The sequence below is a fragment of the Archocentrus centrarchus genome, chromosome 21 (genome assembly GCF_007364275.1).
Source record: "Archocentrus centrarchus isolate MPI-CPG fArcCen1 chromosome 21, fArcCen1, whole genome shotgun sequence".
Classification (NCBI taxonomy): domain Eukaryota; kingdom Metazoa; phylum Chordata; class Actinopteri; order Cichliformes; family Cichlidae; genus Archocentrus; species Archocentrus centrarchus.
The window spans coordinates 20,132,936-20,160,106 of NC_044366.1; the positions used below are offsets into that span (position 1 = coordinate 20,132,936).

Here is a 27,171-nt window from a genome sequence, read left to right on the forward strand (position 1 = left end):
TTCCACCCTCGTGGCACCGACCTGCTCCTCACTGAATTCAGCTTCAGGGGTGCAGTCATTCATTTGCAAAAAAGTGATAAAACTGTTCGTCTCACTGAAAGATAATCTTTCAACATCAGCCTGGATCCATGCACATCTTCACGATGCATTTATGCAACACTTTCATAAGCACCCTGCCCTGAACTCTATCACACGTCTGAATGTTTCCAACTTTAAAAAAAAAAAAAAAAAAAAGATTTCTGCAAATCAGTATTTCATTGTTGTATGTTTTTTACTTTATTTGTTAGGCCTGTCTTTACAGAGAAAATGTCCTTCAACCTTCTCAATACTGAGGTCTTAAAAAGAATAATTTCTCAGAAAATCTGACTTGATGCAATCGCTGATGAACATTGCCACCTACTGGTACAGCAATAGTTTTACAATTCGCCACACTCCTGAGAGTGGCACCCTTCTTGCACAAGTTTGTGGAAGCGTCTGCATGCTTAGGTGCTTGCTTTTACACACCTGTGGCCGTGGAAGTGATTGGAACACCTGAATTCAGTGATCTGGATGAGTGACTGAATACGTTTGGCAATATAGTGTATATTTGCAGCTGAAAAAGACAAAAGCATTCTTTAAAGTTTATTTTACTCGTGTTATGGCAGCAGACACAGGCAGCATTTGGAAGTGCAACATAGCCAAACACTGCCATGTTACAGCTTCTTTTAAACAACTGAAAGAAATGGAACAATGCAATACAAAAACAGAAGAATATCTAAATGTACAACAAAGGTAACAAAAGAAACCCTCAATGCTGAAGCACAAGTCTACCTGGAAATCGCAAGTAATTAATGAAAAACAACAAATAAATCCTGAAAATTTAAATTGTTACTGCAACAAGACAGTGCTCAAAAAAATTGCAAGTAATACTCAAAAGAACCTTTTGATCCCAGATATTATGTACATAAATTGCCATTTTATATTACTTCATCTTAAAATATCATTTTTTTCTATTCTTAATTTACAAGATTTATAAAACTGGAGATTTTGAAAAATCTAATACATACTTTTCTATCATCACCATCATCATCATCATCATCATCATCTTACACTCAAATATAATGACACTGCAAAAATAATATATTTACATGTAGCTGTCGAACAAACTCATTTAATTAACTAGCAGTGCTAAGAACAAAGAAATATATGATGTAAAAATATTTTTGCCTGAAAACTGCAGCCATTATTTCTGTGCCCAAGCAGACTAACATCAGCTCTTTGAACGATTACAGATCAGTCACTTTGAAATGTATTATTTCAAAATGTTTTGAAAGACTAGCCCTCGGCCACATTAAATCTATTCTCCCTACCACTTTAGACCAACATACTGCTATGACTCATCTGGAGCAGAGGGGCACATGTATATACTGATGCTGTTTATGGACAGCTCCACCTTTAACACTACTGTCCCAAGCAGGCTGGTCATGAAGTTACAGCAGACTCTGTGAATGGGTTAAGGACTTTCTAAGCTGTAGGACACAAACTGAGACTTTGTTCTTACACTTCCTCAAGCTTGACTTTGAGCACAGGAGCACCACAGGGCTGCCTGCTTAGCCCCATCTTCTACTCCCTCTACACTCACGACTGCACACTCATCCACTCCACAAACACCATCATAACATTTGTGGATGATACAACTGCTGTGGGACTCATGACTGACAATGATTCAATTCAATTCAATTTTATTTATATAGCGCCAAATCACAACAAATAGTTGCCTCAATGATGAGTCTGCATAGAGAAGAGATGTGGAAGCTAAGGGAGAGGTGTGCAGTCAACAACCTGTCGCTGAATATTATAAAAAAAATGAATAAACTTTAGACAGAAGCAGAGGGATCACTTTTAATTGGATAAGAGGTCAAGAGGGTCCTTCATTTTAAATTTTTAGGCACTAACATCAGTGGGGATTTGAATGGACAACGCACTCCACTGTGTGGTGAAAAAGGCCCACCAGAGACTGTATTTCCTCCAGACATTGAGGAAGGTCAACCTCTCTAAAAATGTATTAGTCATTTTATCATTGCACTATAGAGAGTGTTTTAACATACTGCATTGGAGCCTGGTATGGGAACTGCTCAGCAGCAGACAAGGCTGCTCTTCAGAGGCTTGTCAACATGGCACAAACAATCATAGGTGCCCCCCCACCTTCCCTGGATTGAGCAGAACCCATAGAATCATTGGGGACAATGATTCACCCATTTTGCCATCTTTTTTGACTTGCTGCTCTCAGGAAGGCACTACAGGGTTTTGAAGAATAGCCTTTATCATAAAGCCTTGCACATACTGAATAGTGCCCCCCCCCTTGAGCACAACCCTGATGGTCTGTAAGTTCAATCACTCTGTTGTATCTTCAGTAGTTGTTTTGCTTGCATACTGATTTATAGGAGGCCTTTCATATGATGTTACTTTGAAAAAATGAAACGAGACAGATGGACCTCCTGTCTGTGATAGAACTGTCTGCTTTTGTTCTCAGTGTTTCTTACAGTCAATCTGTTTTTGGCCTTTCTCTGAGCAAATATCTGGTTGTCTTTGCACTGACTTAGACAGAAGGACCTCTATACTCTTTTCAGCTGTGCTTTGGATCTTTATAATGATATTACAACCTCTGTTTTGAGATGCTTCCTTCTTCATTTTCAATCAAAAGCTTCAGTTTTCTTTGGGCACCCTTTATCTCCACTAAGACTTTGATTATCTTCCTTTTCTTCTTCTAGGCCACACACTGGACTTCATTATTATCCTTAGTGGTTTCACTTTTGTCTGCCTCACCTGCATGCTTGTCTGTTATGTCTGGCCTGCGTGTGAATGTACCCTTTGAGTGAAGGATTTAAATCACAAACCCCACTAAATGATCTAATAACATTTAGTGCGGACGCACTCACTCACTGTGAAGAAATCACATACACGCAAATAGATGTACTCACTTGAATGTGAGTAAAATACTTTTTTTTTGTGCTTCAGTTGAGTGCATTCATAAATAAAAAGATAATTCTTCTGAGAGAATTGAATGTAAATGACACAGGAACACTAGACAGCATGTGCTCTGTCAGAAACACCAGAAAGGTTTTGCTGCAACTGTTACCTGTTTTTTGATATTCTGAGGCTCTGCTGGCTACAGGGCCTTTACGAGGCAATCATTTTCCTTGTTATTTTTTCATCTCCTAGATCACCTGATTTACTGATATCTTCAGAAATCTGTTTGTCCTTCTCTTGCTGGTTGTCCTCTCCCAAGTGTCTACAGGTTTGAAGTTTGCTCATGTGCTCATTTTCCAACATTTTCCTCATTAGTTTCTCCAGGAACCTGTTCTGAGTTGGAGCTGTCCACGAGTTCACCAGCATCATTCTTAGGATCAGACTTTGCTTTGTCGTCTGCTTCTTTCTCCAACTCTGAAATAAACAGTAGAAAGAGTAAAAACATATTTAGTAATGAATGTCAAAGGCACCAGTGTAGCTCAGTAGGTTGAGGTGGTGACCCATGTGCCAAAAGGTTACTGCAGGGGCCTGGGTTTGATTGTGACCCAGGTCGTTTCTGTGTGTCATTCTCCCTGCCCTCTATCCCTCCTTTACCCTTTGCTCTGCTGTCCTGTCATAAAAACAATAAAAGCCAAAAATAAATCTTCAAAAAAAACCCCCAAACAAAACCAACCTGATAAAATAAACGACTCTGATTCGATGGAGATTTAAACAAAAAGGTCATAGCCAAGAAACAAGTTTCAAAGACATGCACTGCATTAAAGTGGATAATCAAAATAAAAGCTAACTGAATTTAGCCCCTCTTCCAACTTGTATGCTTAAAGTATGTTCACTGGTTTGGATCTATGTTAATTTTTCTACGGCTTATGAGGAAATACTGAACTGTTAAATATATACCATAAATGCCATACCCTTTGTACTTTGCATCATGACACTAAGGACAAAGATTACAATGTGAGTGTTTCATTCAGTGATGATGTGCTCTCCCCACACTAAACCATAACACTTTAGTTCAGGATATAACTGACAGGTTAAAAATAAATGCTTCTCCCATTTGTTACTTGTATGGTGTCGATCTAATACAATGACGGTGTTTAAAATAAATGCTTAATAGTGCAAGAATACACAGAGACAAAGGACAAACTCTAAATTTAATAGCTGAGCCCTGTTTAGTTTAGTTTTTTTTCTTTTTTTTTTTGTGTTTGACTTTGTTAGCTATGCTAAGAAGAACATAAAGTAACATTAGGGAAGGACAAAATAATAATAAGCTTAGTTTCTGTTTTGTAAACAACAATAAACAAAGGAGTCCTCATTTAAAGTGTAAAAGCATGCTCTTCAGTAAAATGAAGAGTAACCATCCAGTCCTTTGTTGACAATAAAACCTTCTCTGGTGTATTCCAAAGAAATATAATTATTTTAAAAGGTAAAAATGTAAACTGACAAAAATGTGCCACAGGGACAATAGAAACTATTTGCCTAACATTTTCTATAAAACAGTTAAAAATCCAAAAATATACAAAATACGAAAAGCACAGGAGAATGACTGCAACAAATACTTACTGTTAGAGAAACAGTCACACATCTGGTACAATAACCCTAAATACCAACGTATAGAATTTGATGTTCAGAAACTGTCTTGCTTAATACTTTATACTATAACTATTCTGACTCTAGCTGACATGGTATCATATCAAACCTGGTGTTTCAGAAGCAGTGGATGATTGCAGATCAGACTCTGTGGCCCCACTGTGCTCTTTCAAACCATCACGTTCAGAGACTTTATTTTCTCTGAGTGCATTTACATCAGCTTTATCTTTTTTAAAAGATAATGACTTTTTAGGCACAGTGGGGGGAGGTTTCTTAGACTTGTCTTTGTTGCTTTCCAAACCTGACACACAAAACAGAAACAAAAATACTGTTTTAAGACATTAAATCATATAGAAGCTGCCTTGGAAGTTTGGGGTCAATAGTGCTGAGAAGTTAGTTACTGACTTATTTCATCAACAGAATGCTTTATTTATCAATCTGAAAGGCTTAGATGATCATAATAGCACTGTTAATATGTCTTTGTTTTGAATGTTTAATCTTTTCCATCTTCTCTATTAGAACTTTTCATCTGCTAATCAGCATGAAACACAAAGCTTAGATCGCGGTAATATAGTTATTTTTTTTTAAAAAGTAAGTTTTAAACACTTTTATGGAAGTACAGCTGAAAGTTTATAATAAATTTCATCCAACAGTCACCAAATGCTGGAGGAAACTACCAACACTCATGAAGTGCAAAAAACTGCAGTTCCTCAAACTGACACTTGAGGGTGACTCTAAAAACAAGTCAGTCCTCACAGATGCTGATATTAAAATGTAGACCTTTACAGTAGAAATAAACATGTTTACAAGACGGTGCAATAGACAGTTTGATTTGGGTCTTTGTAGCTATTGGTTGAAAGTTTTATAAGGCTTAAAGTTGTGCATTATTCGATGGACTGCTTTAAGCAACAGGAAAATGCTAAATGGGCTACCTGCTGTCTGCCACACCTCACGTCTTAACCTTGTTTATGGCATTAGTGCCTTTTGGAGTATTTTAATGCAATGTTTTGATAAACAATATAATTCACTATATGGTAACTACATAAACAGACCATCCAAGAAGTCTGTGCTCCAGTTTTTGTGTGTCTACTAATATTTCACTCCTTATTTCATACGTATGACAGTGAGTGTGAAATGCTTAGGACCACGCTTCAAAACATCAACTAATAGAAATCACAATTATATAATTTGATGTTCAGAAACTGTCTTGCTTAATACTTTATACTATAACTATTCTGACTCTAGCTGACATGGTATCATTTCAAACCTGGTGTTTCAGAAGCAGTGGATGATTGCAGATCAGACTCTGTGGCCCCACTGTGCTCTTTCAAACCATCACGTTCAGAGACTTTATTTTCTCTGAGTGCATTTACATCAGCTTTATCTTTTTTAAAAGATAATGACTTTTTAGGCACAGTGGGGGGAGGTTTCTTAGACTTGTCTTTGTTGCTTTCCAAACCTGACACACAAAACAGAAAACAACGATATATTGCTTTAAGACATTAAATCATATAGAAGTTGCCTTATAAGTTGGGGGTTAGTAGGTAGTAGTGCTGATAAATGAGTTTGGTTAATGATTTATTTTATCAATAGTAATACTTCATTTTGTGTTATAAACTGTTTAAAGCCACTTTTGAAAAAATAATAGCCAAGTGGCAATATGTAGATAAAATATTGTATTTAAATGTACTGTTATAGAAAAGTCAGTGAACAACTGTGAAGTTTGATGGGTCTAGTCTGAACAGTACGCATCTATGGTGAGAATTTGAACAGCCTAGGTCACACTGTTTGAGTTATGGCCAGCGTTAAAGTTTCTGTGGAACAGATGCCGCCGATGCTGCTGATGCCAAGGCTATGACAATAAAAATAAAAATGCACTGGCCAACTCAGCAACACCATAAGACCTGAAAGACCACTGAAGAAAATTTTTATTTGGTTTCTTTTCACTGGAACTCTCAATGAGGTCCAAAGAGATGCATTTAAGCAAGGGATGGGGGCCACAATTAAGCTAAAATACCAAAGAACACCTATCAGAGATAGCAAGGAGTGCTCAAATTAACAATCTAGTATATTCTTGAAAGGTAAAAATGCACTGGCCAGCTCAGCAACACCAAAGACCTGAAAGACCACACAAGACAAGATTGAAAATTCTTTGCTTGGTTAAGAAACACTCTCTCACAACATCTGACCAAGCCAAGAACACTCTCGAGGAGGTAGGAGTCCCTTCTGTCTGTATCTTTCATATCAAGGACAGCATGTACACTGTGAGAGGAGCACTGAACAGTACAGGTGTTGACTAGTTTTGATGTTATGGCTATTTAATTCATTGTTACCTTTAAAAACATGTGTGCTCATTATTTTTGTAATATTTCTGTAATTATTGTAGGGTCTTTAGCATATAATATAAAGCGCCTTGAGGTGACTGTTGTGATTTGGCGCTGTATAAATAAAATTGAAGTGAATTGAATATTTTTCTAGTGTCTTTTCTGAAGTGTGATTCTTTCTGTACCAGGGGAAAAAATGTAATTTATTACTGTTGTTTCTGCACCTGTCTGTTCATCAGTGGCCTTTTTCTTCTCTCTCAAGTCATCCGAGTCATTTTCTTCTTTTTCATTTTCCTCTTTAGTTTCTCCGCCAACCTGATCTGTGATGGCATCTTGTTGTTCTTCCTTGTGTTTATCAGCAGGTGCCGTGTTTGGTGTTTCCTCATCTTCCTTTTTCACTGACTCTGAAACAAACAATATGAGATGTATGAAAAAAATTATGTTTAAAAAGTGCAAACACCTTTAAAAATAGTCACCAAATGCTGGAGGAAACTACCAACCAAAAACTGCAGTTCCTTAAACTGACACTTGAGGGTGTCAAGTCAGTCCTCACAGATGCTGATATTAAAATGTGAACCTTTACAGTAGAACTAAACATGTTTACGAGATGGTGCAATAAAAAACTTGATTTGGGTCTTTGTAGCTGTTAGTTGAAAGTTTTAGAAAGCTTAAAGTTGTGCATTATTCAATGGGCTGCTTTAAGTACCAGTGAAATGCTAAATGGGCTACCTGCCGTCTGCCACACCTCACCTCTTGACCCTGTTTGTGGCATTTCTGCCTTTTGGAGTATTTTAATGCAACTTTCTGACAAATAATATAGGTCACTATGTGGTAATGACACAAACACACCATTCAGAAAGTTTGTGCTTTAGTTTTCATTTATTTATTTTTTTTGGTGGTGGGGTGTGTTTGTGTTAATATTTTACTCCTTATTTAGGACTAATAGCAGACGTATGACAGTGAAAGTGTGAAATGCTTAGGTCCATGCTTCAAAACTAATAAAAAAATCACAATTATATAATCTGATGTTCAGAAACTGTCTTGCTTAATACTTTATACTATAATTATTCTGACTCTAGCTGACATGGTATCATTTCAAACCTGGTGTTTCAGAAGCAGTGGATGATTGCAGATCAGACTCTGTGGCCCCACTGTGCTCTTTCAAACCATCACGTTCAGAGACTTTATTTCTCTGAGTGCATTTACATCAGCTTTATCTTTTTTAAAAGATAATGACTTTTTAGGCACAGTGGGGGGAGGTTTCTTAGACTTGTCTTTGTTTTCCAAACCTGACACACAAAACAGAAAACAACAATATATTGCTTTAAGACATTAAATCATATAGAAGTTGCCTTATAAGTTGGGGGTTAGTAGGTAGTAGTGCTGATAAGTGAGTTTGGTTAATGATTTATTTTATCAATAGTAATACTTCATTTTGTGTTATAAACTGTTTAAAGCCACTTTTGAAAAAATAATAGCCAAGTGGCAATATGTAGATAAAATATTGTATTTAAATGTACTGTTATAGAAAAGTCAGTGAACAACTGTGAAGTTTGATGGGTCTAGTCTGAACAGTATGCATCTATGGTGAGAATTTGAACAGCCTAGGTCACACCGTTTGAGTTATGGCCAGCGTTAAAGTTTCTGTGGAACAGATGCCGCCGATGCTGCTGATGCCAAGGCTATGACAATAAAAATAAAAATGCACTGGCCAACTCAGCAACACCATAAGACCTGAAAGACCACTGAAGAAAATTTTTATTTGGTTTCTTTTCACTGGAACTCTCAATGAGGTCCAAATAGATGCATTTAAGCAAGGGATGGGGGCCACAATTAAGCTAAAATACCAAAGAACACCTATCAGAGATAGCAAGGAGTGCTCAAATTAACAATCTAGTATATTCTTGAAAGGTAAAAATGCACTGGCCAGCTTGGCAACACCAAAGACCTGAAAGACCACACAAGAGAAGATTGAAAATTCTTTGCTTGGTTAAGAAACACACTCTCACAACATCTGACCAAGCCAAGAACACTCTCGAGGAGGTAGGAGTCCCTTCTGTCTGTATCTTTCATATCAAGGACAGCATGTACACTGTGAGAGGAGCACTGAACAGTACAGGTGTTGACTAGTTTTGATGTTATGGCTATTTAATTCATTGTTACCTTTAAAAACATGTGTGCTCATTATTTTTGTAATATTTCTGTAATTATTGTAGGGTCTTTAGCATATAATATAAAGCGCCTTGAGGTGACTGTTGTGATTTGGCGCTGTATAAATAAAATTGAATTGAATTTAATATTTTTCTAGTGTCTTTTCTGAAGTGTGATTCTTTCTGTACCAGGGGAAAAAATGTAATTTATTACTGTTGTTTCTGCACCTGTCTGTTCATCAGTGGCCTTTTTCTTCTCTCTCAAGTCATCCGAGTCATTTTCTTCTTTTTCATTTTCCTCTTTAGTTTCTCCGCCAACCTGATCTGTGATGGCATCTTGTTTTTCTTCCTTGTGTTTATCAGCAGGTGCTGTGATTGGTGCTTCCTCATCTTCCTTTTTCACTGACTCTGAAACAAACAATATGAGATGTATGAAAAAATTATATTTAAAAAGTGCAAACACCTTTAAAAATAGTCACCAAATGCTGGAAGAAACTACCAACCAAAAACTGCAGTTCCTTAAACTGACACTTGAGGGTGTCAAGTCAGTCCTCACAGATGCTGATATTAAAATGTGAACCTTTACAGTAGAACTAAACATGTTTACAAGATGGTGCAATAAAAAAATTGATTTGAGTCTTTGTAGCTGTTAGTTGAAAGTTTTAGAAAGCTTAAAGTTGTGCATTATTCAATGGGCTGCTTTAAGTACCAGTGAAATGCTAAATGGGCTACCTGCCGTCTGCCACACCTCACCTCTTGACCCTGTTTGTGGCATTTCTGCCTTTTGGAGTATTTTAATGCAACTTTCTGACACATAATATAGGTCACTATGTGGTAATGACACAAACACACCATTCAGAAAGTTTATGCTTTAGTTTTTATTTATTTATTTTTTGGGGGTGGGGATGTGTGTGTGTTAATATTGTACTCCTTGTTTAGGACTAATAACAGACGTATGACAGTGCAAATGTGAAATGCTTAGGTCCATGCTTCAAAACTAATAGAAATCACAATTATATAATTTGATGTTCAGAAACTGTCTTGCTTAATACTTTATACTATAACTATTCTGACTCTAGCTGACATGGTATCATATCAAACCTGGTGTTTCAGAAGCAGTGGATGATTGCAGATCAGACTCTGTGGCCCCACTGTGCTCTTTCAAACCATCACGTTCAGAGACTTTATTTTCTCTGAGTGCATTTACATCAGCTTTATCTTTAATTATTCTAAAAGCAGGTGACCTTTTAAGCACAGGGGGCTTAGTTTTCTTAGACTTGTCTTTGTTGCTTTCCAAACCTGACACACAAAACAGAAAAAATATTGTTTAAAGACATTAAATCATATAGAAGCTGCCTTGGAAGTTTGGGGTCAATAGTGCTGAGAAGTTAGTTACTGACTTATTTCATCAACAGAATGCTTTATTTATCAATCTGAAAGGCTTAGATGATCATAATAGCACTGTTAATATGTCTTTGTTTTGAATGTTAAATCTTTTCCATCTTCTCTATTAGAACTTTTCATCTGCTAATCAGCACCAAACACAAAGCTTAGATCGCAGTAATGTTTTTTTTTGGTTTTTTTAAAATAAGTTTAAACTCGTTTATGGAAGTACAGCTGAAAGTTTATAATAAATTTCATCCAACAGTCACCAAATGCTGGAGGAAACTACCAACACTCATGAAGTGCAAAAAACTGCAGTTCCTCAAACTGACACTTGAGGGTGACTCTAAAAACAAGTCAGTCCTCACAGACGCTGATATTAAAATGTAGACCTTTACAGTAGAAATAAACATGTTTACAAGACGGTGCAATAGACAGTTTGATTTGGGTCTTTGTGGGCAGTGGTGCAGCGGTTAGCACTGCTGCCTCACAGTGAGAATACCATCTGGAAGGCCTGGGCTGGATTCCACCTTAGCCCGGGCCTCTGTCTATATGTGTAGTTTGCATGTTCTCCCCGTGTCTGCATGGGTTTTCTCTGGGTACTCCGGTTTTCTCTCGCAGTCCAAAGACATGCACTTACTGGGGTTAGGTTAATTGGCCACTCTAGATTGCCCATAGGTATGAATGTGAGTGTGGATGGTTGTCTGTCCTTCTGTGCTGGCCCTGCGACAGGCTGGCGACCTGTACAGGGTGTACCCTGCCTCTCACCCTATGTCAGCTGGGATAGGCCCTGAACAGGATAAGTGGAAGTGAATGGATGGATTGTCTTTGTAGGTATTGGTTGAAAGTTTTAGAAAGCTTAAAGTTGTGCACTATTCAATGGGCTGCTCTAAGTAACAGGTAAGTGCTAAATGGGCTACCTGCTGTCTGCCACACCTCACGTCTTGACCCGGTTTGTGGCATTTGTGCTTTTTAGAGCACTGTAACGCAACTTTCTGACAAATAATATAGGTCACTACGTGTAACTGCACAAACAGACTATACAAAAAGCTTGTGCTTTAGTTTTTATTTATTTATTTTTTGGTGGTGGTTTGTGTGTCTACTAATATTTTACTCCCCATTTCAGACGTATGACAGTGAAAGTGTGAAATGCTTAGGTCCATGCTTCAAAACTAATAAAAAAATCACAATTATATAATTTGATGTTCAGAAACTGTCTTGCTTAATACTTTATACTATAATTATTCTGACTCTAGCTGACATGGTATTTCAAACCTGGTGTTTCAGAAGCAGTGGATGATTGCAGATCAGACTCTGTGGCCCCACTGTGCTCTTTCAAACCATCACGTTCAGAGACTTTATTTTCTCTGAGTGCATTTACATCAGCTTTATCTTGAATTATTTTTAAAAAATGTGACTTTTTAGGCACAGGGGGCTTAGTGTTCTTAGACTTGTGTTCGTTGTTTTCCAAACCTGACACACAAAACAGAAAAAATATTGCTTTAAGACATTAAAACATATAGAAGTTGCCTTATAAGTTGGGGGTTAGTAGTTAGTAGTGTTGATAAGTGAGTTTGGTTAATGATTTATTTTATCAATAGTAATACTTCATTTCGTATTATAAACTGTTTAAAGCCACTTTTGAAAAAAATAATAGCTAAGTGGCAATATGTAGATAAAATATTGTATTTAAATGTACTGTTATAGAAAAGTCAGCGAACAACTGTGAAATTTGATGGGTCTAGTCTGAACAGTATGCATCTATGTTGAGAAGACCTGAAAGACCACACAAGACAAGATTGAAAATTCTTTGCTTGGTTAAGAAACACACTCTCACAACATCTGACCAAGCCAAGAACACTCTCGAGGAGGTAGGAGTCCCTTCTGTCTGTATCTTTCATATCAAGGACAGCATGTACACTGTGAGAGGAGCATTGAACGGCACAAGGGTTGATTAGTTTTGATGTTAAGGCTCTTTAATTTATTGTTACCTTTATAAACATGTTTGCTCCTTATTTTTGTAATATTTCTGTAATTATTGTAGGGTCTTTAGCATATAAAGCGCCTTGAGGCGACTGTTTGTTGCGAGTTGGCATTATATAAATAAAATTGAAGTGAATATTTTTCTAGTGTTTTTTTCTAAAGTGTGATTCTTTCTGTACCAGGGGGAAAAATGTAGCCTATTACTGATGTGTCTGCACCTGTCTGTTCATCAGTGGTAGGTGACTTTTCCTCCTCTTTCAAGTCATCTGAATCATTTTCTTCTTTTTTCTTTGCATTTTCCTCTTTAGTTTCTCCGGTGACCTGATCTGTGATGGCATCTTGTTTTTTTTCCTTGTGTTCATCAGAAGTTGCCATGTTTGGTGCTTCTTTATTTTCCTCTTCATCTTTCTCTGACTCTGAAACAAGCATTAAAGAGTAAGAAAAAAATTATGTTTAAAAAGTGCATTAGTCTGTTTAAAAAATGGCAAAACCAGAGAGTGTTGGTTTAAACTAAACCAATCCACTAAAGTTTAAAAATGCATCAAGAAGTTATTGAACTACTGTGCAAACCACAGTCTGTCCATAAGGAACACCATTTTTGAACATAAGGATGTCCATAAGTGCACGTGGCACCAGGACACCCTAGGTCACAGGTCGATGATCAATTTTGTAATCGCATCAGATCTGTGGCCGTCTGCTCTGGACACTCGGTGAAGAGCGGAGTTGAGCTGTCTACTGATCACACCTGATGGTGAGTTGGATTGGGTGGCGAGGAAGAATGCTGGACAGACCAGGTGCACCTAAACATATAATGAAGGTCCGCTGGGAATGCCTGGCAGAGGCCCCAGTCCACAAGATCTTGAACTTCCACCTCCGGCAGATCTTCGACAGCATTCCGAGGGAGTCTGAGGACATTGAGTCCAAATGGACTATGTTCCACAAGGTGGTTGGTTCCTGTCACTGACTGGTGTGAGTCCTCTTTTTTAAAGAGATTCTAAAACAAAGGAGCTGGTTATTGATTTTAGAAAAGACAGTGCAGCCACTGTGCCTGTGGTTATTTCTGGGGAAATTGTTGAGGTCATTAACCATTATAAACACCTGGGAACGCTCCTGGACAGCAGGCTGACTTTTTAAGCCCACGGACACTCAATTTGTAAAATGGCTCATCAGAGGATGTATTTTTATCAGTGTGGACTCTACTTTTATGAGAATCTTTTACTGAGTCTGTTCTTACTTTTAATTTCATCTGCTGGTTCAGACTTTTAAATGTTAAGAACAGGAACAAACATCTGGAAATAATAAAGGTGTGCAGAAAAATTGCTGGCATTGCCCTGAGCAACTGCACTGACTTGCATAAGGTGAGGTCAGTGAAAAAGGCCAGACTGATCCTGTCAGATTCAGACCACCCATTGTACCAGGAGTTTAGGTTGCTTCCTTGTGGACACAGATCTCAACTACCAAGATGTAGGATGAGTAGATCGAGGGACTTTTTTGTCCCGGCAGCGATTACGTTTTTAAATGATTTGTCGTGATTTTTTGTCATGGTATACCTGTTTTTATGTTTCTTTCTTTACTACTGGCTATGGGGAAAATGCCTTTAGGGGACAATAAAGATCTCTGAATTGAATTGAATTGAATTGTAAAGAGGGAGCTGAGCATGAAAGCAAAACTGTCGATCTATGTCCCTAATCTCACCTGTGGTCATGAGCTTTGGGTAGTGACCGAAAGAATGAGATCACGAATACAAGCAGCAGAAAAGAGCTTCCTCAGAAAGGTGGCTGACCTCTCCCTTAGAGATAGGGTGAAGAGTGTAGCCATTTGGGAAGGACTTAAAGCCGCTGCTCCTCCACATTGAAAGGAGCCCAGTTGAGTTGGTTTGGGCATCTGACTAGGATGCCTCCTGGGTGCCTCTTGGGTGAGGTGTTAGATGGTGGTAAAGATTATATCTTTAGGCCTGCCTGGGGATGCCTTCAGGTCCCCCTGGATGAACTGAAGGAGGGAGGTCTGGGCTTCTCTGCTTGGGCTGCTAGCCCCCCCGCCCCCAACACGGCCCCAGATAAGCAGAAGGAAATGGATGGATTCAATACTTAATGTAGTAAAAACAGCCACACATTTGAAAAACTAACCCTAAACAATTAATTATATTATTCAGAAAAACTAGTCTGGCTTTGTCTTTCCGAGACTATTCTGAAACTATTCTTTGCTCGTTATTCTTCTAGTGTTTTTTCCAAAGTGTGATTCTTTCTGTACCAGGGGAAAAATGTAGTTTATTACTGTTGTTTCTGCACCTGTCTGTTCATCAGTGGTAGGCAACTTTTCCTCCTCTGTCAAGATATCTGATTCATTTTCCTCTTTAGTTTCTCTGGTGACCTGATCTGTGATGACATCTTCTCCCTTGTGTTTATCAGCAGGTGTCATGTTTGGTGCTTCTTCATCTTCCTCTTTCTCTGACTCTGAAACAAAGAGTAAGAAAAAAATTATGTTTAAAAAGTGCACTAAAAATGGCAGAACAGCTAAATGGTTTGGAGAGAGTCTTGCTTTAAAGTAAACTAATATTACTCCACTGAAGTTTAAAAATGTATCAAGAAAGTCAAGAAAACATTTCCCAAGAAAGCAACAGACTGCATTAAAATAAACAATACGTTTAACTAAATGAAGCCACTCTTTCATCTCAAACATGTGCTTGTATAGATAAAGTTTTGCCTGTTGAAACTAAGCAATGCAATTCTAATTCTTAAAGTATGACCACTGGTTCAGGTTATTTTTCATTCTTAAATGAAACTGCTGCTGCACTTTTTGTACAGTCTGTCACAAAATCACATAACAATAAAATAAATAAATAAATAAAATACACAAAATGCAAAAAACACTTAAAAAAAATGTCTGAAGCATTAAATACCTAATGTAGTAAAAACAGCCACACATTTGACAGACTAATTATTATCATTCAGAAGTCAAGCTTTGTCTTGCTCGCTGCTTTTTTTCGAGGCTATTCTGAAACTAACTGGTTTAGTTTTCAAACCTGGCTTTTCAGAACCAGTGGATGTTTGCAGATCAGGCTTTGTGGTCCCACTACGTTCTTCCAGTTGACCACACTCCAAGCCTTTTTTCTCCAGAGGTTCTTGGCGTGGTTCTATTTCAGTGACTTTATTGTTTCTAGCAAAATTCACAGGACAAGGTGGCTTTATAGCCACAGGGGGTCCACGTTTCTTATGCACATCTTTGCTGATTCCTAATTCTGAAACAGAAAAACATTACTTTATGAGATTAAATGATTTAAAAACTACCTTGAAATCTGGGAGTCAGAAACATTTGCATTATTTAGAAGTAGTGCTTAAAAACCAGTTAAAAAGTGTTAAAATATGATAAAATATAATAATGATATAATTTAATGTTTAATTTTATAAACTTATTCCTATTGAAAAAAATTTTTGAGGCAAAAAACATTTTATGAAGCTGCAAATTGAAAACAAATATTCCATTTAACTAAAAAAAAGTTATTAACGAAAATAAGATTTTGCATTAGCAGATTAGCCACTGTGGCAAACACTGCATGGAGTAGCTGGAAGAAGAAAAAGATAAATTAGGTGAACAACCTATTTACCAAAACTGATTGTCTAAAACATTTAAGGATTATCATCTTTCACTGGTGTGATCATTTGCAGTAAAGTCTAGAAGTCTTCCGTTTTCAGAGGCTCAAAATAACTGGAAAATTGATTGACAAGCAGTTTCATGACCAGGTGAGGCGTTTCCTTGCTATCTCATGCGAAATTAAGCAAAGAAAAGATCTGGAGTTGATTCCAAGTCTTGAACTTGTATTTGGTTTAAAGAGATATTTCTGCAGGCGATGGAGGCCATACTTAAGCTGAAATATCGAAGTAAACCTATTAGTGAGATAGCAAAAGTTTCAGGAGTGCTCAAATTAACAATCTAGTATATTCAGGAAAGGTAAAAATGCACTGGCCAGCTTGGCAACACCAAAAGGCCTGAAAGACCATGGAAGAAAACTGAAGTGGATGATTTCAAATTCCTTGCTTGGTCAAGAAACACACTCTCACAACATCTGACCAAATCAAGAACACACTCAAGGAGGTAGGAGTCTCTTCTATCCTTACTGTATCAAGGACAGCCTGTACACTGTGAGAGGAGCAGTGAATGGTACAGGTGTTCACTATTTTTGATGCTATGGAGCTCTGAGGTTGCACAGAGCTACTTCATATAAAGGCAGGCTGTTTCACTTATCTATTTCTTCCTGGACACCTACGCTAACTGATTCATTGTTACCTTTAGAAATGTGTATGCTCGTTATTTTTCTGGTGTCTTTTCCAAAGTGTGATTCTTTCTGTACCAGGGGGAAAATGTAGTTTATTACTGTTGTTTCTGCACCTGTCTGTTCATCAGTGGTAGGCAACTTTTCCTCCTCTGTCAAGATATCTGATTCATTTTCCTCTTTAGTTTCTCTGGTGACCTGATCTGTGATGACATCTTGTTTTTCTCCCTTGTGTTTATCAGCAGGTGTCATGTTTGGTGCTTCTTCATCTTCCTCTTTCTCTGACTCTGAAACAAAGAGTAAGAAAAAAATTATGTTTAAAAAGTGCACTAAAAATGGCAGAACAGCTAAATGGTTTGGAGAGAGTCTTGGTTTAAAGTAAACTAATATTACTCCACTGAAGTTTAAAAATGTATCAAGAAAGTCAAGAAAACATTTCCCAAGAAAGCAACAGACTGCATTAAAATAAATAATACATTTAACTAAATGAAGCCACTCTTTCATCTCAAACATGTGCTTGTATAGATAAAGTTTTGCCTGTTGAAACTAAGCAATGCAATTCTAATTCTTAAAGTATGACCACTGGTTCAGGTTATTTTTCATTCTTAAATGAAACTGCTGCTGCACTTTTTGTACAGTCTGTCACACCATCACATAATAAAATAAATAAATAAATAAAATACACAAAATGCAAAAAACACTTAAAAAAAATGTCTGAAGCATTAAATACCTAATGTAGTAAAAACAGCCACACATTTGACAGACTAATTATTATCATTCAGAAGTCAAGCTTTGTCTTGCTCGCTGCTTTTTTTCGAGGCTATTCTGAAACTAACTGGTTTAGTTTTCAAACCTGGCTTTTCAGAACCAGTGGATGTTTGCAGATCAGGCTTTGTGGTCCCACTACGTTCTTCCAGTTGACCACACTCCAAGCCTTTTTTCTCCAGAGGTTCTTGGCGTGGTTCTATTTCAGTGACTTTATTGTTTCTAGCAAAATTCACAGGACAAGGTGGCTTTATAGCCACAGGGGGTCCACGTTTCTTATGCACATCTTTGCTGATTCCTAATTCTGAAACAGAAAAACATTACTTTATGAGATTAAATGATTTAAAAACTACCTTGAAATCTGGGAGTCAGAAACATTTGCATTATTTAGAAGTAGTGCTTAAAAACCAGTTAAAAAGTGTTAAAATATGATAAAATATAATAATGATATAATTTAATGTTTAATTTTATAAACTTATTCCTATTGAAAAAAAATTTTTGAGGCAAAAAACATTTTATGAAGCTGCAAATTGAAAGCAAATATGGCATTCAACTAAAAAAAAGTTATTAATGAAAATAAGATTTTGCATTAGCAGATTAGCCACTGTGGCAAACACTGCATGGAGTAGCTGGAAGAAGAAAAAGATAAATTAGGTGAACAACCTATTTACCAAAGGCTACGAGCTAAAAATAGGTCAAGAAAGTCAAAAAGCAATTTCTCAAGAAAGCAATGGACTGCATTAAAATAAACAATTCAAATGCTTGTATAAATACAGTTTTCCTTATCCACAAAAACTTTAACGTTGGCCATAACTGGAGAACGATCTGACATAGGATGTTCAATTCACACAATAGATGCATCAAGCTTCACACACTTCACTGACTTTACTATAACACCACTTTGACACACCACTCCCCATTCCCCCCCTACGAACTCAAAACAGCCAAGCGTTGGCACCCCTCAGCGGTGTCTTGTTTTAATCTACAAGAAGTGACACTGCACTCTGGTCTCCGACTGACCCACAAGCAGGGTAAACCATTCATTTTGGATAAATAGTCTGAACATTAAAAATAGCTTCTCCAGTGTTATCCAAATAACATACAATGCTATTTAACAAGATATCAACTATAACATAATAATAATAATAATAATAATAATAATAATAATAATAACACAAAGAGGGAGAATTTACATATTTTCTATGCATTAGTTTCTCCTTTAACGTTTCGAGCAAGATTCCCATTAAATGTGGGCTTTTTAGCCACAGGAAACTGAATTTTCTTAAGCTTGTTTTTGCTGTTTTCTAAACCTGAGACAGAAAAAAGAAAATTAAAGGAGATTATATGATATAAAAGATACTTTGGTATTTGGAAGTCAGACATATTGTCGCGATTTACAACTAGTACTAAAAATTTGTTTGTTCAATAAAAAAAAAAACAAACTTCATTTCATTTTATGAACTGATTACTATTTAAAGCCACTTTTGAAAAAAATGGCAAAACAGGAAGTTAAAGATAAAATACTGTATTTAATACAAAAAAATGAATGAAAAGATTGAAAAGTTAGTGTTTCAGGATTATTTGAGGATCATATTTCACTGTTGTGCTCAATTAACAGAAGTAGAAAAAGAAAAATTACCTTTTTTTTGTTGTTTTTGCTCAAACATTCCAGCATAACTCTTAACAATCCCTGTAAGGAATGAATTCCAAACAGAAAAATAAATTTGTAGCAACACTGAACCCTTGATCAGTGATTATAAATAACTTCTGTGTGTGTGTGTGTGTGTGTATACGCATGCTAATTCTGATCTGCTTTGTTTATTATAGGAACACACACAGAGAACAAGGAGTGCATGAAGTCACATTAAATGTCAACATATACATACTATATCAATCTACATAATGCCATATATCTAAACTGCAGTCCAAGATCAGTCTTTGTGAATTGCTTTTGTGAACCTTTTAGTTACCTTTCCTCATTCCTACGTGATTTGTGGATGATGTGTTAAGAAGAGGCTCTGATGTATAATCTGAAATAGATGGAAATACAAAATATAACTTACTGATAAGTAAGGAAATCATTGCTGAATAAAGGTTTTGGTGTGTAATGGTAATTAACAACTAACACAAAAACAAAAAAAAAAAAATTATTTTCCTTGTTTTTTGTCTCAATAGTGACATAATCAGGCGATTAGTTCCAGAAATGTTTTTTCATTGATTCATTGCTTAGGATTGTCACTCAGTAAAACACAATGTTATACCGTCTGCTTGAGATGATTGTTGTTCCACATCCTTCGTTTTCTCTTTTGCAAAGCACGCTGGAATAAAGAGAGAAGTGAAATAATAACAAAGAAGCAATTTCTCTCTTACTGAACACTGAAGGTTAGAGTCATTAAAACCCAGTAGCTTTTAAATAATACTGCACATACAGTAAATGGATTTACTGTATAAACATACTGTTGGTATGACTAAACCTTTGATCTCCAAGACACGAAAAAAGCATTGAGTCCTGGAGAATTTATTATACTAGCTGTCAGCTGTTAACCACAGCTTTAAAAAACATCTCTGAATATATTGTTTTCTGTATTTCATTACAAAATATTTATTAATTCATAATTTGGGGTTCATTTTCTCTGGAGAAGTTGTAATTTTTATTAATTGTTGTTTTACTATACCTTTATGCTTTAGTTTGCAGTATACTACGCCCAAAGCACCCAAAACACAGAGTACTACTATCAGGCCAATAGTAGCACTCACTCCATCACTCAGTCCAGCTGACCTGTTAACTGCATAAAAAAAAACAAAAAAAAAACAGAAGCACAAAAATCTAAGTACACTAAATGTAGCAGCCATACACATCAGCAATATGGTTACATTTACATAAAACTAGACCACATGAACTCTGCAGTCTCCCTCGTTAATACAATCAAAGGCTAAATGGATATGTAATTAATAAAAAACAAAACACAATTAATTACATTTTTCCATTAACATGACTGATAATAGAGTGAAGATGTGTTCCCTAAACATAATCATTAGTTTTATTTTTACTTTTATTAAGGGAAAGTTTAAAATATATATATATATATATATATATATATATATATATACACACCACCATTCTTTGAGATTAAAGTCACTGTTATTATCAGTGCAATAGCACAAGTTCTGTTTCTTCATCATTTCTCAGTGGGGTAAAGCGCTTATAACAGTAGTTTGTACAAAACAGTTCCAGCAAGCATTCTGGTTAAATGTCCAATTCCATCAAATAAATTATAAGCATATAGTGAAGCTAATGGCTAAGTAAAATCTTACCAAGGTAGCATTCCTTTGCAGTGAATGTTGCCATTTCTTTGGACAAACGGTTGCTCACAGTACAGCTGTATACTTCATCGTCATACTCTTTCCCTACAAGTATTTTTAATATTGGGCCGAGATGAATTTTTCCACGTGGGCTCCACTCAAACATCAAGGACTGAGATTCACTGGAGTCTGCAGAGCACATCAGTGTGGCTTCGTTTACAGATTTGTCAGAGCCGCTGCTGCCATTATTCATCTTACAGGAAATGCTGGGTTTGGCTACTCTGTCTGTTTGAACACATAAATACAAATACAAAATAAGCAAACCTGAAATTAAAATATACAAAAAATTAAATATTCCCATATATTACATGGACTTATATAGTAAACACTGCATTCATAAATCAATATAATCTTTGTCATTATCAGTTATTCCAGAATGAAAAAAATCTAAATTGTTTCAAGGTAATGTTTGTTTGTTTGTTTGCTTCCTTGGCATTGGCCCTGTGTTTGAGGTATAAGCACATCTACCACTATTTTGTTTAATGGGAATTATTATTATAATTTTTTTTTAACATTGTAGTTAATGCTGGACTAACAAAAAAAAGTACCACTGTGGTTTGAAAATTGTATATGACACCGCATCAATGTCAATACTCTCACTTCTAATCCAGTGTAAGTCAACGGTATTTCCCATTTAGTGCCAGCTGTAAGTGTATACTGTCTTAGGCTGCTGGGCAAACAACTACAGCTTTCTGAAGGGCAAAGTCTCTCTGATACCAAAGAAACATACTAAGAGATAAGCTGATGTTATCATGATGAGCTGTGGAATGTGCTGGTGGAAATACCAAGAGCTTTTATACTTCAGGCCAAACACAACTTAATGTATTTAGAAAAAAAAAAAAAGCTTATGATTTACTGTAAATATAAATCCAACAATTAAGTTGTCAGATTAAATGAGAAAAACGCAAAAATATTTTTATTAGAAATGAGTGAGGTACAAGTAGCAGTCTGGAATCAGCGATTACCCCACACCCCTGTTTTGTTCTGTATAACTGACTTAGGAGGGTTTTTTTTAATTATGAAAAGCAAACCTTTAAATTTCAAAAATTAAACAATAATCAAAATTGTTATAATTAAACAGTAGGGATGCATGGTGGCATGGCGGCTAGCACCTGGGTTTCAAATCTGAATATTGCCTTTACTCAGGATTCAATGAGGCTTTTAAACTAGATTCCTGGAAAGTAAAAACTTTTGACAAGTTTTTGCAGTAAGAGTTCCTTCACCTATGCCTCCACCTTTACAAGCCTTCCAAGGCCATTATACTTCATATGATATGCTTTCACTCCTGTGCAGTGTTTGGCTGATGATTTTCATTTGTTGTTCAGAAAATCTTTTACTGTTTTTTAAACCAGAACTCAGGAAGGCTCATTTATGACATGATCTTTGGCTACAACAGGATTTTCTCACATAGTAGCCACTGTTTGACAAACACTAGCCCACAGGATATGTGAGCAATTTACCAATAAACACTTTGTCACTTTCATGCACACTGTCTCCCACTGCAGGCACCGGACTTGGACAATGATTAACACATGACTGTCCTACAGGAAATATTAACTGTAATACAAGGTTGCAAAAAAATAAATAAAAAATACTTATATATCAAAATATTTTATAAAAATAAAATATTTTGATTGCAGTTGCATATTATGTAATTTCTTTGTAATGCAATTCTCCATTTTATGTGTTTCATTCAGTAAATACAAACATTATTTCAAGGGAGCAACCAGAAGATTGTATGACAACACAAACATTACAGAATACAGGCGTCAGTGTTAATTGTTCAAGCTGCAGTACAAAAAAAACTTACCTATGACCTCCAATTCAAAGTGAAAACGACTGAGCCCTTTATTTGTGAGTACATCCAGTTCATATTTTCCACTGTCATCATGTCTCAGTTGCTTTATTTCGAGGACTGCGGCGTGCCAGTCAAGAGTGGCCCTCTTTTCAAATGGGTGGTACACAGTTTCCTCATTGCCATTAAATTCTACCACTTTATTCCCATTATGTTTCCACAGAATTTCATCAGGGGGAGTTGTGATGACTGGCTCGAAGGTGACCATCTGACCTGGGAGTGCATATTGTTTTGACTGCAGAGAAACTAGACGCAGAAAAGAGAAAGTCAAGAAAGATGAAAGATAGTGTCTTAAATCGTTTGTATATTATGAACACCACAGCTATGGTGACAGTCCAGAGTTCAGCGGTATACACCAAGATCCCAGTAACAGTCTAATACAATTTAACTCATTTTATCCAGCACAAACCAAATCACAAGAAATTTGAATGAAGCTGATTTTATTGGTTCGGATCTTTTATATCTGTCACATCCATGATGGACAGCATCATATTGGTACTAAAGATGACTGATTTTTTTTTTACAGTAACTAACTGACTGTCAGCCATTTTGCTTTTTGTGTGTTGTTTTTCTTTTTTACCCTTTTTTCCCCCCAGAGAAAACAAATGTCATTGTAAAAAAAAAAAAAAAAAACAACTTCAACATACTCCTGCCCTTTATTACACCATCTTTAAATAAGCACAAGTTCAATCACACTAATGTATGAAACTACAGGATCATAAGGACCAACAAGCTACTGTAACAGGACCCAGTGCATAAATATAAAGTCCAGTACCATCAGTCATCTTGTTTACTCATATGTTCAGATGATAAATTTCTGTACATTTCTAGCATTTTTGAATATGAGTCAGGAAGAGAAGCCGGTCTAAAAAAGCTTGACTCAAGGAGGCTCAACAAAAAAGGTGTCATCTAAAGAACAGAGGTGTTTTATGCTATGAGCACTGCTATAAGAATTCCCAGATACAACCAAACACACTCCTCAGACAAGAACAGGTTTCTGTGAAAGAAGACCAAAAATATTTTCCCTCTGGAATGTGAAAAAGGCAAACACTGAAATGCTTCATGTCTAAACCTGAGGCACGTCTACATGTGTTAATGTTGTCAGAAAAATAATCAACAAATAATCAAATTTTATAAGTTAGATTATTTTGATGGAGAAATTAAAATAGTTACATTCAATTTTTTAAAAGGGCAACTAGTAATCTGCACTCTATTACACTTCAAAAGTAAACCTCCAAACACTGCTCTAAACTGCACTTTTTAAAACACACAGATATAAAACCACACATTATTAAAAAATAAATGTACATGTCCCAGCATGCAGACACACAAACATTCCTACACACACACACCTCCATACTGACATTGGATGTGAACAAAAGACAACAATAATGGGCAAAAGATTAATAAAAAGCTAAACTATAAAAATGAGTTTTTAGCAGCTGTTTAATTAAAGATAAACCACAGACTGAGCCGACCTGATGGGCTGAGGAAGGCTGCGCCAAAGTTCAGGAGCTACAACCTCAAAAGTGTGATTGCCTCTGGTTTTAACATGAGAGTGTGGAGCAGGTTAAAGACCCTGTTCAGATGCTCGGAGAGGCCGACTGCTACTCAGCGGCTGTGCTATACAAGCAGGAGCCTGGTCATGCAGGGCTTTATATGTTATTAACAATTGTAAATAAATTCTGAATTTCACTGGAAGCCAATGAAGGAAGCAAGAATAGGGTTGATGTGTGTGTGCCGGGTTGTGCTTGTTTGCAGCCTAGCTGTAGTGTCTTGGACCAGCTGAAGATGGACTGAGGAGGACTGAGAGGTGCACGTGAAAAGTGAATTACAATAATCAAGACAGGGGAAAATGAAAGTGTGTGCTAAAAGTTTAAAATTACTGGGTGCCTGTAAAGGTTTCACTTTTGCAATGGTTCTTAGAGAAAGAAACAAAGACTGGATGAGCTTTGAGATGTGAAATTCATAATTCAAATGCTCATCAAAAATAATACAGAGGGTCTTAGCAAAATCTATAACACTGCTGTCAAGCAGGTCGATCTCAATCACTGATCTCCTTGGAGAAGCTGTCAGGGCTAAACATAAAAACCTCAGCTTCATTAATGACAGTTTAGCATTCACTGGGGGAGGAGAGGCTGTTGTGGTTGTTGAGCTTAAGTAAAGCTGTGAAAGAAAGCAAGGAGTATTCTCAGGATATGTGTAAATATGGATTCAACTGTCCTCAACCAGCAGCCACAGTCCTGGCTGGTAAGGGGTTAAAAGGTCATTAAATTTAAAAGGAATCTGTGTATGAAATAAAATGCAAAAAAAAAATATCCATATCATATCCATACATGTAAACCGACTCATGAAAAATGTTAAATGTGGTTGAAATAGAAAGAGAAAAGATCAAAAAGAAAAAAGAAGGATAAACTACAGTCTCCAGTAGTACTACCTACAAACCCTCTGACACATGGTGAGCATTTATCATCTTAGCACAAAAATAGTGGAATAACTGCAGTGCTGCTGAGGTGCTAGATGCACTGGTGTAACTACAGGCGTAAAATCAATGTACTAAACATAATAAACACTCTCAGGTGTAGGCCTTGTTATTCCCATAGTGCTGAATGTATTGCCATATTATGCTATAAACAATTTTCACTCAAGAAGACCAGAAACAAAACCCACATTTTTTTTCCAACTACATACACTATGTTGCCAAAAGTATTCACTCACCCATCCTATGCTACTAAATATTCCACAGTCAGCTGTTGGACTGATGGATGAGTCTGGGTTTGGTGGTTGCCAGGAGAACGGTACTTGTCTGACTGCATTGTGTCAAGTGTAAAATATGGTGGAGGGGGGGATTATGGTGTGGGGTTAATTTTCAGGGGTTGGGCTTGGCCCCTTAGTTCCGATGAAAGGAACCCTTAAGGTTTCAGCATACCAAGACAATTTGGCCAATTTCATGCTCCCAACTTTGTGGGAACAATTTGGGGATGGCCCCTTCCTACAAAATAACTGTGCACCAGTGCACAAAGCAAAGTCCATAAAGACATGGATGAGGGAGTTTGGTGTGGAAGAACTTGACTGGCCTGCAGAGAGTCCTGATTTCAACCCAACAGAACACCTTTGGGATGAATTAGAGCAGAGACTGTGAGCCAGGCCTTCTCACCCAACATCAGTGTCTGACCTCACAAATGCACTTCTGGAAGAATGGTCAAAAATTCCCATAAACACTCCTAAACCTTGTGGAAAGCCTTCCCAGAAGAATTGAAGCTGTTATAGCTGCAAAGGCTTGGGCATCATCATATTAAACCCTATGGATTTAGAATGGGATGTCACTCAAGTCCATATGCGTGTGAAGGCAGACGATAAAATACTTTTGGCAATATAGCGTAAATCACCCATCACTGCCGTTCCACATCAGGCCTGTAGGTAAGTCTTGCACCCCAGTCATAATAACTTTCATATACACAGAAACGTCGAGCTTAACAAGCACCTGGGCATGCACAAAGCAAAGATAAACTCACCTGGGCATGAGGTAAACATACAACAAATCAGGAAATACCAAACATACCCGAGTCTCGCTTGTCTGACTAAGTTTGTATCAATGCCGCTGAATACTTAACATAGCATATAGCATTCAAATAAACAAATCAGCAAATACACAAGCTCCAGATTGCATACAAATTAAACGTTGTTTTCGTATTTATCTTATCTGCTTTCGTGCCAGGGTGCTTTCACAACTTGCAAGCAGCTGGTCTCTGTTTTTATCTATTAATATACATGTATATTATACACCTATATACACTATAGATTTCTGTAAGCTACATTGTGGGGTAACGTGTTTTTTCGGGACATAAACTGTCTATTTTTACCTGGAAAAGACAAGAAGCTGGTGCGAAAATACGAAGTAACCTTGGCACACCTGGGTAAATCCCTGCCCTGTCCCAGCGACGCCCGGGACGAAGTCTGTTGACCGTCCGCACAGTAGCATACATGTACACAGAAAAGCGTCAAAGTTCAAAAGTTCACACTAACCAAACTCACCTGTATTGAAGGTAAGGATCCACCACGCAAGGAAACAGCGAAGAATCATTTCTAAACGAGAAAAAAAGTCCAGAATGGCCCCCGCCGTGACTTTCAGGATACTTTCACTTTCTTCATTCAGGTGCTTCGAAGAAATTCATTCTCTGAACTGACGTTTAAATGAACAAGCCTGGACTGACCTACAGTTTATCAGCCCCTTAACAGCACCTGCGTCGACCCTGAATTGTCCTGGCGGATGGGCTGCCAAAGTCCCACAAACGAAAAGCAGGTATAAGGTACAGGTGACTCAGCCACCACCACCTCACCTGCGTGTTTCCGGTGTGCGAGATTGACGGACTGCGGCGAAATTTGATTTTCAGGACCCGCTAAAGATAAAGTAGGAAATAAACAGTCTATACTTCGTCTTTAAAAAAAAAACATATTTCTTTGATATTTTCCCCCAAAACC

At 36.9% G+C, this 27,171-nt stretch overlaps 1 protein-coding gene across 2 annotated transcripts; it reads right to left on the bottom strand.

Annotated features, from left to right (window-relative positions):
- Positions 1-493: 493 nt before the first annotated feature.
- Positions 494-27,015, bottom strand: LOC115800773 (chromogranin-A-like). 2 transcript variants are annotated; one of them, XM_030758280.1, is made up of 16 exons: positions 26,725-27,015; positions 22,645-22,935; positions 20,787-21,059; positions 20,147-20,257; positions 19,733-19,789; positions 19,442-19,501; positions 19,111-19,161; positions 17,560-17,775; positions 16,823-16,993; positions 15,459-15,674; positions 14,725-14,889; positions 12,655-12,852; positions 11,729-11,926; positions 10,172-10,369; positions 9,299-9,478; positions 494-3,423 (listed from the first exon to the last, which is right to left on the bottom strand). In XM_030758280.1, the coding sequence occupies exons 1-16, from the start codon at positions 26,771-26,773 to the stop codon at positions 3,299-3,301; spliced, it is 2,559 nt and encodes an 852-aa protein (XP_030614140.1). In that variant the 5' UTR covers positions 26,774-27,015; the 3' UTR covers positions 494-3,298. The 2 variants fall into 2 exon arrangements, with proteins under 2 accessions (XP_030614140.1, XP_030614141.1); XM_030758281.1 differs by lacking the exons at positions 9,299-9,478; positions 10,172-10,369; positions 11,729-11,926 and having other exon boundaries at positions 495-3,423.
- Between the last annotated feature and the right edge of the window lie 156 nt (positions 27,016-27,171).

Coding starts and splice junctions, on each gene's coding strand:
- LOC115800773 (XM_030758280.1), bottom strand. CDS start 26,773: ATGATTCTTCGCTGTTTCCTTGCGTGGTGGATCCTTACCTTCAATACA. Junction 20,258..20,786: donor TGCAAAGGAATGCTACCTTG/GTAAGATTTTAC, acceptor TTTTTTATGCAG/TTAACAGGTCAGCTGGACTG. Junction 15,675..16,822: donor TACCACTGATGAACAGACAG/GTGCAGAAACAA, acceptor TTTCTGTTTCAG/AATTAGGAATCAGCAAAGAT.